The 18,932-nt window shown below is 34.2% G+C and overlaps 1 protein-coding gene across 5 annotated transcripts in view; it reads right to left on the reverse strand.

Annotated features, from left to right (window-relative positions):
• LOC145678698 (PHD finger protein 14) overlaps window positions 1–18,932 on the reverse strand; it is a 101,886-nt gene that overhangs the window by 35,536 nt on the left and 47,418 nt on the right. For all 5 annotated transcript variants that reach the window (XM_081749111.1, XM_081749112.1, XM_081749110.1 and 2 more), the window contains exons 4-8: window positions 18,817–18,931; window positions 17,391–17,519; window positions 9,282–9,519; window positions 7,539–7,643; window positions 4,381–4,550 (exon numbers count right to left, since the gene is read on the reverse strand). In XM_081749111.1, coding sequence (XP_081605237.1) covers window positions 4,381–4,550; window positions 7,539–7,643; window positions 9,282–9,519; window positions 17,391–17,519; window positions 18,817–18,931 — 757 coding nt within the window. The remainder of the gene's footprint in view (window positions 1–4,380; window positions 4,551–7,538; window positions 7,644–9,281; window positions 9,520–17,390; window positions 17,520–18,816; window position 18,932) is intronic.

Below are 18,932 nucleotides of genomic sequence, written 5' to 3' on the forward strand. Positions count from 1 at the left end.
AGGAATCTTTTTCTACCGGGGTCACACCTCTAGGTAAACTGATAAGATAGAACTTGTCTATGTAATGCCAACGCCATTACCAAGTAATACATAATGAACAAAAGCAACTATGTGCAGTATAAAATCTCTACGGTACAGAGTGACGAGCTGTCTCCACAACAAAAATAGAACAAATATACGATTTATCTACAAGAAAAAATCATTGTCTACTTTGAGAATAATTTAATTATATTGGCGCATTTAGATCTCTTACGCCTACCTTTAAAACATGAATGCACAGTTACAGTGGCTACAAAATAAACAATCAATCTTTAAAGAAGACACTACGCTTGTAACAATATGCGTGTTGAGAATTTTCAATCTCGACCAATTTTTGATCGGTTAACATGCACCGAATCTTTCCTTATATTTCCTATTTACTTTAAAAATATACACTGACAATATAAGAAGCAAACATCCAATTATGAATGGTTCGGCATAAGTTTTAAACACTAATTCTGTAGACCTGTAATGCGTGATACTGATGGTACTAAATACATTTTTTCCAGAATTATTAAAATTCAACATCCGATAATAAACAAGTTAAGTATATTTTTACACTTAATGTAACTTTCACATGTATAAATACACAAAATCTGCGATATCAGGGGAAACATTTCACCTTCAACGTTTGTCATATTTTAACATATTACTTACATAATTGCACATCTTTTCGTTGTTTCATACATTATATTTTTTCTACATATAGAAATGTTTCTTTTACTTTAATGCTTGCAATCCAGAAGTCAATACGTCACTGTTTTCGCTTTGTACCTAGGCTCTTAGGCCATGTTGTTTAGAAAATAAAATTGTGATCACTATGACTACGAGAAGAATGCGACGTCACACTTTTTCAGTTCATTCTGGATACCAGCCCACGAATTTGTTGACTGTACTAGTATATATATATATACTAAATTATATATCACAAAATAGTAAAATATAATCACACTACAAGCTCTTTCGCTAAACTACTTTATCAGATATGGAGAAGTAGTAGATAAAAAGAAAAATTAAAAGAAAGAAAACGCTGTCCAGCATCAAGGTGGACGACAAATTGGAATGCTGGGTCACGTACTCACGACATAGTGTCACCAGACTGAAAGTAGATGGGATTTAGTTGAAAATAAAATTCACGTTGAAAGACGGATAAGTCGATAAGAGTGAGATAGAACAAAGAAATATTCTAAAAAAGTTCATTCATTATAACTTTTACTTGTATTGTCAGTACACATTGTATTTACTTAAAGTTGAACAGGTTAACGTTTATCCTCAACTTAACGTTCAACAGGTTTGTCCTATCAATTTTTCCTTATTTGTGTTCTAAGTAGCAGTTAAATAAATAATAAAAAAAAAAAAATCTGGCTGTCCAAACCTCAACTTCAATCGTTAAGGAGTCAGAAACCAAAGGTCTGTACATGAAAACATTTACCGTGCGTGCCAAGCAGTTCATGGTCTACCGTCATATGAAAAGAGAAAAGAATATCTAATATACAAAGAATTGAAAAGTAAAAATTATGAAGAAATTGAAAAAATGAAATGAAATCTTTAAGTTTTACGTCCCACTGTTATGCCGATTAGGCTAAAGGAGACGGTGATGATGAGAGATGAGTGAAATGGTGGAATGACGAAAGTGGAGGAAACGGGGGGACCCCGAGGAAACCCACGAACACGGTGTTTGTCCACCACGAAGTCCACACGGCGCGAGCTGGGATCGAACCAGGAACCCCAAGCACCGGAGGTGAATGCTCTACCACTGAGCCACCGCGCCCCCTTATTGAAGAAATTATTATTAATTATAAAAATAAGAAAAATGAAAATATTATAGACAAAAATGGGAGATAATACTTGATATACACGAAACTGGAAAAGATAAAAGTGTATGGAAATTGAGTGTTAGTATACAGTTAATGGGCAGAACGGCAATGTAAGTTTAAGCTGGGGGGAAGGATTTTGAGGATAATTACACGCACGACGTGTTCAAATGTACTGCTGTATCTTTTGGGACAGGTAGGTAAGGAATTTGTGCGTTGCAAGAGCACTGGTGATTGTTAAAGCAAATCGAAAGAGGAATTTGAGTTTTCGAAAATAAGGGAATGGACAATGGATACAGTGGGAGATATAAATTAGGTCTGAAGAAATGCAATTATTGGAATGGTCTTTGTAATGTAATTTGGAAAGGCAAACTGGTATTAATATAAAGGTAACCAAGAAAGTTCTGTCGGTTTTACACCCACCATCTTCAAACATCGATATATCACCGAAGACGCACCTGGAAGCTCAACAATGGTTCCCATCAGCATCAACGACCTTCTGCCAACGTTCAGGAAGGCCATGGATTCCATCGCGATTGAACTTGGTGGGTCGTAAAGCGAAGAAGGTATCAAGTGCATTTTGCACCTCTACCAGGGATCTGAACTGACGTCCTCTAAAGTGATTGTCCAAGAGGAATGAAACAGGTAATAATCCGACGGTGCAATGTCCGGGGAGTATGGCGGATGCAATAATGTTTCACATCCGAGGACTAGAATGGTGTCCCGGGTCATCCTAGCCACGTGGGGTTTAGCATTGCCCTGTAACAGGAGAACCTCTTTGCGATTCAGAAGTGTTGGCTCCAGAGTTTTGAGTTTTTCTTGAACACGGATTAACTGCTGGCAGTACACAGTTGCGTTGATGCTCTGACCAGCCGGTAGCAGTTTCCGATGCACGATGCCGCGAGCAGTCCACACACGAGAACCTTCTGGTGCAATGCTGGTTTCGGCTGTTTTGGAACCGATTTATGGGATGCTAACCAATGATGACGGCGCCGCGTGGAGCTTCGTACATGACCCACTTCTCATCACATGTCAACATCCTCTCCAGAAATGGCTCCTTCCTCAGACGAGACAGCAAAGAAACACAGGTGTTACTCGCGTTGCCTTCTGGCCAGAGTCAAATCATGTGGGACCCATCGAACCAACTTGCAGTGCTTCCCACGTTGATGGAGGTTCTGTCGAATGGTTTCTCCACTCCCACTGAATTATAGTCCCAGTTCCTCACATGTCTGGCCCCTGTTCGCCTCAATTGCTGCCTGAAGATCTTCATTTTGTACATGTGTTGGTCTTCCGGCACGTGGCGCGTCTTCGAGTGTTTCGTCATCGCCTTTAAGATTGTTAAATTACCGCTGCACTGTCCGCGTAGTGACGACACCCTCACGTAAGGCCTGGTATATCTTCCGTTAAAAATTAGTTAACTTTCTCAAGTCCGAACCTCACCTAAAAGTTGAATCCTCAATGCAATCAAACAGTTCTTCAGTAACAATCGCAGACAATTTATGACATACTACGCTTCACTTGAACCAAAAACGAAAGCATTTTCAAGTATACTCAACCTAATTCCCAAGCTCAACAGCTGACCCACAGAGAAGTTAAACACAAGAATATTATGTCTAAACTGTACATACGCTTCGTCGCTCTTAGCTCTTTGAAGATTACGACTAGTACGAATATCCCTTGGATATAGTTAGTACACTCAGGTACATTATTTAAAACAAATACACTTAATGCAAACAAATGGAAAAATACAAAACACGTTTCTATATTCTGCATTACAAAATTTACAAAACATCAATATGTATTTCCAAAATTCAAATTAATTTTAATAAAGTACTTTATGTTACTCTTATGGTGAAGAAAACAATTTAACAATTTAAATTTTATGAATCCTTTGAACTGAATGAATGTAAAGACTTTCGGGGGTAAAATGTAATGACTTTAGTATACAACAGACTTCCGGGGGTAAAATTTAATAATATAAGAATAATAAATTTCCTTTTTTGAAACTGAACCTTGAAAGCTTAATGAATTGATTCAACGTTAACAATGAAATTACTATTAAGCATGCTTTCAAGAAATTCATGGGACTTGAACCTACTTCATCTTATATACGAAGGATATTCATTGTACTTCAAAATTATAACAGAAAATATTAGCTCCTGCTATTCTGATTAAAAGAAGCAACAAAAAGACATAGAGTATAACGTTAATGTAGTACGGTATATTATAAAGAAGTGAATTATTTATTTATTATTCTGATATAACACCACAAAAATAAAATATAACACCACAAATACCCAACAAAAACTAAACTAATATATGTAATTATCGTCCCTTAAAAAAAAAAAAAAAAAAAAAATCTTTTACTGTAATTCTGATTGTATATATCTTTTCGAACAATAAATAAACTGTTAGCGTCTGTCTCAATGCACGCATACAATCTGCCCATAATCAGAATATAATTCCCACGAATAACGATACGTTACCTACTCATTACATATAATAATGATTATCAATGCATACTTACCCCACGGTGGAGTTCTTGTGGTCTTGTGATTTAAATATTTTTGTCGATGTTTTGCCAATTTACGTCTGATTCTTACTTGCTCAAAAGTATCGCTGTGTCCTGCTTGTTGATACTCCACTTGTCGCTGGTGTATACGAAGTTGTAAAGCCATGTAGTTACGTCGTCGTCTCCTGAAACCAACAATATTATGTATTTATTATTAATTACACAACAGAAAGAAGTACCAGATATATTAAAAGAAATAATACTATACTCAAATAATTATTACTTATTTAATTTTGCATTCAACGGTTTTGTCTTACAAACTAATCGAGAAGGTATCCCAATCGGAAATCGAAACCGGAATTACATACAACAAGGATAAGTATGTCAACTATTAGTTTATTTACAACCATTACCTATAATTTTCTTAAGTCTTTCTCTCAATACAGTAAACGTAATTTAAGACATCTTTTATGAAATATTTACCTGCTTAAAGTACTCCTCTCCAGACAATTATAAGAAAAGTTGCCTATATTTTCGACGCTTATCTATCAATCAACTGAGCGAGTTAACAATAGGACTCCGATAACTTGCTGATTATTTCAGTCTTAATACACAAAATTTCTCCTTGTAAAGCAAAACAGACTGAATGCTTTAGACAAATTGAAAATCACGTAAGCTTTACATGAAATCACATTTGCAATGCTATGTTCATTCAAAATTCCATTTCGAAATAGATAGAGGACCCCGCTCAGAGCTTATGGAAATCCGGTTTGTGTTAAATTGGCTGATATTGCAGTATGTTGTGCATTTTGGTCCCCTGATGAAAAGTCTCAATAGGCACGAAGCCCAAAACCCCACGCTTTTGAGATATCCGCTGATTATTATCGTCATTTAAAGGTACACTCTCCCTCGTAAACTGAAAATAATAATTAGGTCGATATTTTATCTATGAAAAATGAACGATTCTCACTAGGGTATACTAGGGTTTTTGGAGTCGCTGATTGCGAATTCGAGGTCGGTTAATCTCCATCACGTAATATTTAAGGTCACTTGAAGTTCAAATCAAGGGGGAACGTTGCAAAAATATGAACGAAAAGTACTTATAAAAAAAAAAAAAAAAAAAAAAAAATAGTCGGGGGATCCGAATAGGTCATTTTCTTGACCCTACAAGTTCATTTCAGGGTCATTCCCGGATCATTTTAAGGTCAAACTTGAAAAACAGCCGGAAAAATTTGAAACAATTCGGGTAGCTGATTCCGAATCCGAGGTCAGTGTTAATCGAGTTTACCAGTAATAATATTGTCCATTTAGTTTTCCAGTTAGTCATTTGCAGGGTCGTTTTCTCTAATAAAGATTTGCCCTGCATCTCACATCTCGTCATTCCTGAACTTGAACGGATTTCACTTTCATTTCCATCATTGTTCACATTACGATTACCAGTATCTTGTATGTATTCCAGTAGAGCTCGAATACACACAAGATGCTGGTATTTGATTTGTTGTTGATGTCGAGCCCATCCTAAAAACTGTAGGACACTGGCGACATATGCACAACAACCTAATGTAATAGCACCGGACTTACAAGTGTAATAATACCGTAATATCGCATCATCTACTTCTATCTACTACCATTCACTGCAAAGAGTATCCAAAGCTGATATTGAGTAGCGTTTCTAAATCTTGAAAATATTCTAAAACGTAACAATCCTGGCTCAAACCTATTTCTTTCTAATTGAAAAATATCTGTATTTTCATTGTCTAAACATTTCTTTTTCAGCTACACTAAAACCATATCTACGAGGGATTTTTTTTTTCAGATTTTTCCGACTGTTTTTCAACTTTGACCTTAAAATGATCATGGAATGACCTTGAAATGAACTTTTAGGATCAAGAAAGTGATATAATCAGATCCAGCGACTCAAAAAACATTTACGTACTTTTTGTTCATACTTTTGCAACGTTCCTCTGGATTTGACCTTCAAATAATATGATGGAAGTCAACCGACCTCGATTTCGCAATCAGCGACTCAAAAGCCCTAGTGAGAATGGTTCATACTTCATAGATAAAATGCCGACTTAATTATTATTTTCACTTTACGAGGGAGCGTATGCCTGTAAGTGACGATCTCAAAAACATGGGGTTTTGAGGCTTCGTGCCCATTGAGACTTTTCATCAGAGGACCAAAATACACAACATACTACAATGCTAACCAATTTAACGGAAACCGGATTTCCATAAGCTCTGAGCGGGGTTCTTTCACTTGTGTATTTTTGCAGAAAGCACTCACATATTGTGACATAGAAATTTATGTTATATAGAAATGAGGTGCATACAAAACAAATACTTAGTCATAAAGACAAAAATTACTTATTCAATAGCCAAAAGCGAAATTCACCAACAAAACTATTTTCAAACAGTTCATAGAATATGAATAAACAATTTATTTTATTTTATTTATTATTTTGAGTGTTTTGCGAGTTCAATTACTTCATAAATAATTTTGCTTTTATCTTAGTGACTTTAAGTTGTCTGTTCTGTATGTATGTCATTTTTATACAACATAAATTACTCCAATTTGCACAATTAAGTGCTTTCTACAAAAAATAGATATGTTAAATTATCAATGTCGACATGGAGATTTAGACTAATGAACTTCACGAAAATTATACATGACCTATAATTTTCTTCAAGGGTTTATTCTGCTTTGTTCTGCACAAAGGCACTCAGAATACTGGAACTATGAATGATTAGAAAGTCGTTGGAGCCTACATTAATGATACCCACATTATCAATGAGCGTTGATGTCTATCTAAAATTCGCATATCCCCTTGCTATTTTTATTCGGAAAAACTAAGCACTAGCTACCTGCAAGATGGAATGACACAACCTTCTGCTACCTACAATTTGTTTTGTGATAAGTGATAAAGTCTGTCCATATCCCATGTTAACTACAATTATATTATCATCCAACGACATATGAGTAATCATGAATAATCCAGCTACATTCATTTTCCAGTAACCGAGAAGCTAGAAATACACTATGCACGTAGTCTAAAATTTTGACATGCCAGTTTGTTTTAAAACTGTTATTCATAAGATTTAGATTTAATTAGGTTCTTTAAATGAAGCTAGTAGTATCTTTGTAGTAATAAGACTCATAATACACTCCTTACCTCATGTGAGCTTTGTCTGTATGCAACTTGCAATGTGCATAAAATGGATCAGCCTGGTCCACTTCCTCAGAATGTGCTTCTGACAAGAGTCCTTCCCGCTGTGCACTACAAAAAATAATAAATAAATAAAATAAATAAATAAATGAAAAATATCAAAATATACTACTACAGTTAGTGTTTTTGTTCATAGCTATCATTTTCATCTTCGTTAACGGTTTAGCCAGTCAAAATTGACCTATTATTTGAAATACAAGCTTTGAACACTATTCTGAATATAATCAATGATGCAGATTGAATATTTATTTACAAAATAACTGACATCAAAAATTCCCATAACGCAAACATTTAGTTTTTGCTTTAAGGATTATTTTCTGATGCATTCAACACATTTTCACATAGATTTTTCATATCAGTATCACGCGAAAACTAAATCAAATTGCCGATTCAAATCACTATTTCAAATTGCTGATTAGCTATTTAGCAGGGTTGGCAAAAACCACGTTTTTTATTGAAAAAAAAAGTTTTTTTGGTTTAAACTTTTTTTTTTTGTTTGTTTAAATAATTTGCTCTATGTATTTATATCACATATGGACAGAAATAAGTTTGTTTTGCCTTCAACAACCAGGTTATGCTGGAAGGGGTCACATAAGCTTAAACCGCTTCTCGGCTTACATCCGAGAGAAATTGTCCTCTATTTGAACTCGAAACCGGGATTGATTAGCCACAAATGCGATACGTCTCCCGACTCACTCATGAAGGACTCCTGATAAAAAATACGTTGTACTGATCTTTACATATATGTACTTGTTAACATAATTGTCAAGAGTCATTTCAGAAGGACAAAAAGATAAACAGTTGCACAAGTGAAACCATTATACAGAATTACATATGGACAATTTTAAAATACTGCAGAGTACAGAAGAACTAATTTAGTCCAAGTTAGTTCACTACGACTTTTATTAGTCCAAGTTAAAGAAATACGACGACTTAATTTGCATATCAATAAGAAAAGTGAATAAAGATACGAATTATTTGAGTCCACTTTGGCTCTGACCTATTTATACATAGATATCAAAGATACTTCTGATTTCAATAAATGCCTCTCGTGGGGTTTGTATCACCTCCCCACCCCTAATTACGGAGTTTCGATGTATTTTGTCAATAGTAAATATTATTAAAACGAAACAATATTTAGAATTTTTCTTTGAGTGCAATTGCATAACAATAATAACAAACTATAAAAAAATCACAAACGAAACATTCATAAACTTATAAAAAACAAAAAAAAAAGTTGCTTTTGTAGTATAATCTCTGAGTTACGAATGGGGAATTGAGGTCTGAATATAATACTACTAATATACGGTAGTGAAACGTGATAACCCACAAATATGTGTTTATCAAAATTTTACGAACATTTACACTTTTACCAACATTTTACTTAACTACTACTACTTAACTACGAACTACTTAAAAATTTGTACTACCTCGAAAATATCGTTTTACTAAGTAGGGTTTCAGAAATTCTAGAAAATTACTCAAACAAAATATAATCTTTGATTTTTGTAATATGAAACAAGAAAAAATAAGAAAATTGTGCTAGACCTAATGAACGTACGTGGAAGAAGTGAAAGCTTAATGTTCCATTATGCCCTTTACTGAATGTTATTTCATTTTGAAACCCACATGTGTAGATACTTCACAATCTGCAAATTCATATATACATACATTAAAATGATATCTTACCAGGTAACATGAAAATACGTTCGACACATGCCAGCATCACAGCCAATACAGACACCAGTTCTACTAAATCTTTCGTCCTCGCAAAGACTACAAGTCTTCGCTCCCCATTTGTTATATGGCATTTCAAACAGAGTGACATTCGACAGACGATCAACTTCTCCAAATGCCACTCCTGGTACGTATAAAGCACAAATCAAGTGGACCCACTTTCCAACATCAGTTTCTTTATAGATTCCTCCTGAAAAACAAAGTATAAATACATAAATATTAATACGAAAATATTTTTGTTAAGTGTGTTTGTACTCAATGTAACATGATACTATACATACATAGTAACCATTGGCTAACTAGAGGTCTTTGCCCGTAGACCCCCGCGTTTGCTCGGTCTACGGCCTCACACCTCATATTTCAGCCTTTATTCTGTTCATCGCACGTCAAGAATACATTTATGGCATTATTCTTTGTGAAAAATTTTAACTCCTCGTATTTCCAAGTGCCAACTACGTTAAAAAAAATAATTTAAAAAGCTGCAAAACCATGCTTAAGAATTCTAACTATCATTCTACTTACAGATGTCTGTAATTCCTGAATTTTTAGTTTCAAGCTTTCGACTCTCCCCTGGAGTCTTGTCCAAGGAGGTTAAAGCTTATCTGTCTGTCTGTGTGAGTGAGTGAGAGAGAAAGAAAGAAAGAGAGAGAGACAGAGAGTGTGAGTGAGTATATATATATAAAGCGCACGGAACATAAATCCAGTTCGTAGAGTACAAATATCCTATCCCATTGTTTAAAATGTAACAAGAAAGCGAAAAGAAACTTTTGTGAATTTTGCAAAACAGACAAAATTCCACTATTTCTTCACATATAGGCCTGCCTATGTACTGAAATAACTACAAAGAGTCCCTTATGAAGATTATTTTTGTAACAGACAATAAGAAGAAATGCTTTGATTTAATTGTGTTTAAAGCTATGAGGAAATTTCGTCTTATGCGTATTAAACTGACGAAATATAATTTTGTGAGATCAAAGATGAATTTTGAGGGACGAATACATTGAAGTTTTTGAAACATTTTTGCAGAAATGAAGACTCGTTAGACTTTCACTTCATAAAACTTTCTTCAGACAATATTTATTACAAATAAATTTTACGGCTAAACAACGATGTAGGAATAAGGGCAGTATGTTTTTACGAAACGGACACAATTTTCCGTTTCAAAATTATCTTCACTGCTTGGGAGCAACGAGTATAACTTAATAATATTTTTTTGGGATCTGAAACGAGACGGACGATGTGCTTTCACACTGCAAGGTGTGGACAAATTACCTGTGAAGAGAACACTTACCCCTGACAAACGAAAGAAAAACACATATTGATACTTCTTATGAGATGAACTGGTGAACCCATAGAAGTATGCAAACGTTATTTAAAAAAAGGCAATAATGATTTTGTTGTTCAGAATGCCCTACGAAATACAAGACCTGGATCAACTGCGTCACCCAGGAATAAAAGAAGGATGCATCCACCAAGAAATAAGCTTCCCCATCATGGTGAGATTGATCCATATTAACCCCTTTCATCCGTGTGTGTCCCATTACAGACGTCGACATGCTACAAACGGATTGTATTTCCCAAATGATACAACAATAAGGTTAATACAAAAGATTATAACGCCCAAAATCCCACGCAACAAGTTGCTTACGAAATATACAGACGAAATTTGCATTAAAAAAAATATGTATTTACAGTGCTGGTACAAAAAGAGTGCGCACAGTCCGGAGTGCGCGGTAGATCTGTCGTACCGCGAGAACCTATCTATTCAACGAAACACTGATTCAAGAAATCTCTCACATCTTCAAACTAAGGCAATGCTCCATCGTGTTGCCAAGTGAACTGAACGTTTTCGTATCGAGAGTTATTTTCAAGTTCTGAAATTACAAATTCCTGTAACATCTGAAGGCATATGTCACTGGCAACAGTTTCTTCAAAAAAGAATGATCCTATGATTATGATATCATCACTCCAAATACAACTCCAAACAGTGACATCAGGGACGTTTCACTCTTCTGTCATAATTTCGTGGGGATTGGTATCACTCTAATGAACACAAAATTGTCTACGCGACCATTCATCTTAAATGAGGTTTCATTTCTCCACAAAATGCTTTTCCAGAAGTCTCTGTCGGTTTTATTCCGCCACTTACGTAACTCAATACACCGGTCCGGATCACATTAGTGCACCGTACGCAGAAGCTTTGGCCGATACGGCTTAAATCTTCAAATTCTTCAAGATGTTCCTTAAAAAGGTAAGTATCATTGTCAGGTCATTTGCGTTCTAGTGAGACTTCTTTGACTAGACACATAACTCTGAGCAACAAGTTGAATGTTTCCTTCATTTCGTACACTTCGTGGTCGTCCAACACAGAACCTGTAGCCTCGAATCGTTGGTTATTTATCATGGCTTGACGTGATGGTGGATGCACACCTGAAGATCTTCATCTGAGATCTGCTATCACCATATTGGTGTCTTTATTGTTTCCATCAAGCTTATAGCAAGAAAACGTCGTTGTTCCCTTGTTAATTTGAGATTCATCTCAACACCTGTACTATTCGGTGCAACTTCACTAAGTAAACAACTCCTGAACAAAACATATACTAAAACATATAAAGTTTTGGGGTAAGCTATTTTGTGCGTACCCTATATTTTTATTCAACTCTTGGTGTTATATGAAACGGTGATGTCACCGTAAGTTTTATAATTCTGACTTATGAATTTATTAACTAGAAAGCGTATTACGATTGTCTTATATAATATGCTAGCATATAGTATAGTATATAAGACAATCGTAATATGCACTTACGGTGACATTGCCGTTTCATATGCTAGCTATATTACATGCTAGCTGCATTGTCACAGCAACAGTGGTAAGGTTCAATAATATTACCACAGAAAATTAACCTATCATATTATTTAGAAATGCAAGGGCTCGGAGAAAAAAGAAAACAATTTCTTTGAAAAACTTCTTTTTTTTTTTCTAGGAAATTATGGGATTTTTTTAAATACTTCAAGTTTAAAGGAGGGAGAATAGCACCTTCGTTTTCTCATTATAACACGAAAAATTCATTCGATTACTACGTTCTGAAGAAACAATCCTTTAAAAAAAATTAAGAATCAAAGAAAATCGGTCAATCGATAGAACGGAAAGTGCAAATCGGTACAGCACTCTAATTTCAACGAATTGTTTATAGAGCTATTAGGTTAACGTTCAACGATAGACATGTTTTATTAAAAACATTAATAATATTGGCAGTAACTGATCTGAAAAGTAGTAGATTTCGAGGAACAAAATTATTTAAAATTTATAATTAAACTAAAATTCACTATAACTACACATAACATTTATTGATGCAGCTGAAATTAGAGAGAGAGAGAGAGAGAACGTTTAAAAAACTATCCATAAATTTCTCGTTTCAAAAATTTTGATAACATTATAATAGTAAAGAAAGAAGGAATTCTATGAATAATGATATTAAACCAACATCATACTCAAAATAGCCATTTATAGATTTAATTTTGTAAACTGAACTTTGAAGTTCAGGATAAAATGTTTTCCGAACAGAAAACGATATGTAAGGAAAATGAGATTTGAAAAAAAAAAAAAAAAAAAAAATGTATCTGTTTCTTGGTTTTAGGTACTTTTTTTTTTTAACCTGCCAGATTACATTTAGGCAAACAGTACAAAATATACCGAGATGTATAGCTTCCAGGAACTTGATAAGATGGTTAAGCAACCATAACGACATTGGAGATAGGGTCATTGCATAACGTACACTTGTTGGAAAAATTGCAATGCCAGTTTGAAAACACCCAAGATAGCCAAATCCTAACATTGGACTTACAAGTACTGGATGTGTAAATGTACTTTCTTAATCGTAGAATCCACTAATGGTACCATTAGTTAAAATTTCCGTTCTTTTCCCAAAAAAGCTGACTTTTTATATGAAAAAAAAAAGTCTCAAACAAGCCGGCGTTTTTGCATCTTTAATATTATTAGATATTTAATGTTCGACTCCTTAATATTAGGAGATCCTCAAGGAGTGATCAAATAGTTCAAAGTGATAGACTAAACTCTCCGAGCAGGTGCAAAATTAAAGGCCATTGTGTTTCAAGTTTAACGTTCAAAGATTATGCTGAAGACGATTATATTTTATAATAAACTTCAAAAAATATACATAAATAATAATTAAATAATTGGCAGATCAGTAAGATTGGAAGAGAAGTGGAAACATTCACGGAAAAATGTCTATTAGCCATAAATAAAATCCAAATGACGCGTTCTTTTATGCTAGATCTGAAAACAGTATCTATGTTTTTCTCCAAATTACTTCTTTAATAATTTAAACAAACAAATATTGCTCTTTCAAATAGTTTCCGTCATTCAATGTGAACGTTCTAGTTCAAAAGTCATAATTCAAAAATGGTCTAAATCAAGAACAAACTATGATTAATTTTAAAGGATTAATAAGAATCGCATAATAACTGAAGACTAAATTAAATTTTCTCTTTCATATTGTGTCAGAACAAAATTACATAACAGCTTGTATGCTATGAGATTGTATGATAGTGGTACTCCCCATCAAGAAGTATGATCCACTCCTCCTTACTCATTATCTCTCCCTATGATAATCATCCCTCTTTAAATTAAAAAAAAAAAAATAATTGGGATTCTTTGGCACACTTTAGAGATGATTATTAATACATAACATACACACATGCGTTAACTGTCAAGATACTAGATATCACGTTAACTATGTTACACTTATTCTCATATTATAATAATAGCTCAACTGAGAAATTCTAACTTGTAAAAAAAGCTGTTACCTTATGCCCAGCATAACGTAACATGGCCCGATGCTTTTGAACACCTTGTATATTGGCAGGAAAATTTTAAAAAAATTTATTTAGAATGTTAAGAGAAACTTTTATTTTATAGTAGAAAACCGTAGATCGAGAATTTTGCGTAATTTTAGTAAAACAGAGCGTTTCAATAGATGTTATATGAAGATTACATGATTATTAATTATATTTTATATATTTTACGCATTTATTCATGAATATATTATTATTTTAGACAAATAAGTGTATATTTCAGCTTTTTCAATGGTTTTCAATTCATTTCTATTCATATTTCGGCATAGGGAATCTTCACAAGAAAGCTAGAAATTTTATTTCGTAAAATCTTCTTCAAAATTCCAAATTAATAAAGTCAGCCATAATTTCTTCTTGGTGCATCTCTTTGTTTCGAAGTAAAATTATCTGATTGGATAATCCACAATCACAGCTGCGGCTGAGATTTCGGTTTTCTTTGATCTTCGCACAGAAGCCTATCATCCGATCATTACGTCATGATTATCTTCCAATTAGGGATCATCTTCTTGTAACTCTTTGTCTTACGGCGTCAGCCATTTCAAGAGTCAGACGTGCAGTGTTTAGCGTCTGCAGAAAAGTGGAATAATTTGTGATCACGTTAAATTGTGTTAAATTCTTCGTTTTGGCGAATATTGAAAATTGTCATCAGAGATAAACGTACGGTGTTTGGTGTTTCAACAGATTATTAATCCAGAAATAGTCCAATTGTGAAGTGATTTCGTATAACATAATGGATACTAGCCTGTAGATGTCTAGTGTTATGGAATGAGCTCCTTAGCAAATTTTGCGTTCTCGGTCAGCCAGAGAACCTAAGAGACGCCAGAGGAGACGGTGAAGGAGAGAGAACATTGAGTAGTGGTGCAGACATTGAGGAAGAAGAAGTCAAGCCACGCTCGATGGTTTTGTCTGGATAGGTGCTGTAGGAGTTAGTATCCTAAAACTGTTTTGAGACCACGTTTTACGAGTTTCCCAGGAATCTCGGGTGGAAAAGTCGTCAGGAACCTTTTTTTTTTTTGTTATTAATATATCCGTTCAGTCGCTGTGTAAGAAGAGGATTCAAGTAAGTAAGGAATAGTGAAAGTGAAACTCAATCCAGGTATTTGGCTGCAAAATTTCCTTGTTCTGACAAACATGTGTGAATATATTTTCTGGTGTACGTGTAATATTCGTAATATGAAGTATTAAGTTCGTAAAGTTTCCCTCAACGCCGCACACATGTAGATTCAGGCAATGTGACATCGTGTTTTCATTCGATGGGGGGGGGGGGGGAAAGAAAGCTAGAATCTCAGCACAGAGCGATTGTTGTAATCTCAAGAAAATGTGTGTACCACACACACATTTTCCCCAGTGATGAAAAGATGTTTTAGATTCCCCAAAATCTAGAAATTATTCATTTTCGGTAACTCTGCTCCAAAAATTCAATTTTTATTTATTTTGGCATGTTTTCTTTGGTTTTTGAAATAGAATGATTATGAATGTTGAAGATGTAAACAAGTGTCAGATTCACGGCTACTGTCAAGTGCAAGGGTACATGCATTTTGCGTACCGATAACTGAAAACTTTCATCAATAGGTTAAACCCACGTAATATTTTAAAAAATCTGATACCCATCAAGTTAGAAATTGCAAATCTTTGTTAATTACTAGTAAATATCTTTTCCTTCTTTTTTTTAAGAAATTCAATATATATTCAGAGCGACACTGATGCAAAAATAACCACTGCGTCTTCGGCAGGAATGTGGTAGCGGACACAAAACAAAATATAAATGCGAAATAAGTATGGTGTTTTATGAAATATATGTGTGATTTTTTTTTTTTTTAATATATATATGCTTGTTTAGGTTAAGTTAGTATAGTTAGATTAGGGCTTTAGGTTTAAGTGTGATGTCAATATGTACATGAATGTTTTGCCTGTGCTAGATTGTCATGTGGGTCCGAGCTGAAGAGAGGTCGCGAAGAGCGTAAATCCTCTACGCCGGCCACAATCTCGACGCACAGAGGAGTGTAAGCACCAAAGAATATATACAGGAGTGAAATAAGCTAACTACAACATGTAAGCAGTGAAGTTATTATTTTCAGTAGTGTTTCGTATTTTCTATTGTGTCCTTTTGTTTGTTTTGCGTGTCGATACAATGTCAATGCTCTAGAAGGCAAGAATATTAAATTAATATTAAGGAATATGAATATTTTGAGAATATGAGCAAAAGTGAAGAATGTTTCGGCTCTGAAAAGTATAGAAATCGATTTTATTAAATTTTATTTTGATGGGTATGTCAGTTCAATGTAAATATTTTCTTATTATCGAATATTTTGTCCAATAATACATTCATGAATATTTTGAAGAATAAAACTTACTAGCCGTGAACGCATCTTTCTTTTCGAATACTAAATCTAATTAGCTTGTAATTTTAAGAAGTCATAGAAATATGTAGTCGATGTTTTTGGTATGCATGCGAAGCACGATCAAAACAGAGAGCAGTATGGACAGAATAAGTTTACTGGGGAAATGAAATAGCTGTGAAATTCAGGGAAGAGACTTTCCTTAGTGTGACCGAGTTGAAAACAACCGAATCTGTAGAAAATTTCTCATCTTATCAGTTTCGATCAAAATCTCAGTTTAGACTTTTTTTTTTTTTTTAATTTACAAAATTCTGTTTCAAGATTTTTTTTTTTTAAATTCAGATAGGGCTTTCACAGACAACACCAAGATCTTCTTTGTGCTCAGCGCCAGCTCCACTCGGAGGTCGGTGTCCTGTGTCTGTAGTCGTGGTTCACAACCTATTTCCGGATGGGATGTGGATGATGAACTGCAGGCCTGGATATCGGACTGTGAGTCGAGATGGAAGAGAGTTTGGAAGCTTTATATTTCGGGCCAAATTTGAGTTCTATTTTCCGTAGATGATTGGCTTGGTGAGTGTATCAGTGGCTGTTGATGACGAGCCCATACGGGCCCGGTAGGTTCGGTGTCACTAGTCAGTGATACATTCAACATAGCATGTAATCTCAAGGAAAGGGTACATCATACAAAAACACAATTCAATTACATTTATTATAAAAAAATTTATATTTTTTTTTTTAAAGTAAAAAAGCATGCAGGAGTATTTTTAGTTATTTTTTCCTATATTAATTACATTTAATTTAGAAATACTAATTTTTTATTCCTAGAATATTCTAATTCTTCTACTACCTGAATTAGGACAAAGCTCACATGACGGATTGGTAACTCCAGCTTTGCACGCTTCACAAAACCAGGGCTCAGTGGAACATGAAGACACAGTACTCGAAACACTTGCTGCATCAGACACACCATAACACCCTATTATGGAAAGTAATAATAAAAATAAGAATATTAACGAAATAAATGTGTCACTACAGGTATTGAAATTTTATTCAACGTTTATAATAACAAATAAGTATTACTTGATTTGTTAAGTAGAGATTTAAATAGTAACAAGAAACATTATGACTAAAGATTCAAGGGTGAAGAAATAAACTACAGGGTTCACTCAAACAATGAGATAACCTATAACGTTATATAAAAGTATGTTCTTCCATAATTATAAGTTTTCTTTACCATATGTTGTTCAAATACACTGATAGCCAAAATTTTAATTATACGAAGTACAAGGCAACGAAAACGTATGTTATGTTATTTAGTATTCTGGTATTTTTACAAATACACAGCAGTGCTAATACGAATTCTGCGACGTAAGTTATTTTCCATGGTGTGCAAGATTCATTAAAAAAACTTTCGAATGAAAGTATACTTATTATAAAAAATTATCATGGAACTTCTTTTTGCTACTGCTATACCAGATTACATTTTCTCATCTTTTTTAATAATAATAATAATAATAATAATAATAATAATAATAATAATAATAATGTATGTGTGTCTGTTATCAGCTTTCCGCATAGAAAGGAATGGTCTAGATCCACCAAGTTTGGCATACAGATAAATCTTCATCAGATCTAATCTCGTACGAAGCTCTTCTTCAGAATTTCGACTCGAGGGGAGGAATTACGGAAGGTTAAAATGTACATAAAAAATAGATGATTTTAGTATCAAACTGATAGTTCTTCGGGGTCTCTGAGATGAACAGTATTACTCCCGACGTCACTGAAGTCTAATTTTAGGCCCCATCGGAGGTTTGTTTGAGTGTGAAAAATAATATGTTCAAAATGGTTGATATTAGTGTCAAATTCACAGTTTTCGGGGTCGCTGAGTCGAACAGTAGGACTCCCGACGCCGCTGAAGTCCAACTTTAGCCGCCATTGCCATGGAGATTTAGGGGTAGGGATGGTAAAAAAAAAAAAAAAAATTCATTACCCTTATATTGACAAGAGCAACACCAAAGGCGTTATTCTTCGTTAAATATTTATTTTATTGATAGTGACAGAGTAGGCGTTACTCTTATTATTTATAATTTATATTTCATGTTTTTTGTTATTTATATATTTCACTGATATCGACAAGGGCAACGCCAAAGATGTTGCTCTTCTTTATTTATTTCACTCATTTCTTTACTTTCAAACATAATTTATTACATACACCTTAACTTCCTTGTGCGATGAACTGGTACTTCAGCTAAGAAATAAATTATTAACGATACCTTCATGAACAGTAACTCCACATCCGTCACATTCCACTATTTCATTTGTATCATCACTTCGGTCTCCAAGACATCCACAGCATATAAGAACTTTTACAGCTTCCTTCATATCAATC

The sequence above is a fragment of the Thermobia domestica genome, chromosome 2 (genome assembly GCF_964235325.1).
Source record: "Thermobia domestica chromosome 2, izTheDome1.hap1.1, whole genome shotgun sequence".
NCBI classification, from domain to species: Eukaryota; Metazoa; Arthropoda; class Insecta; order Zygentoma; family Lepismatidae; genus Thermobia; species Thermobia domestica.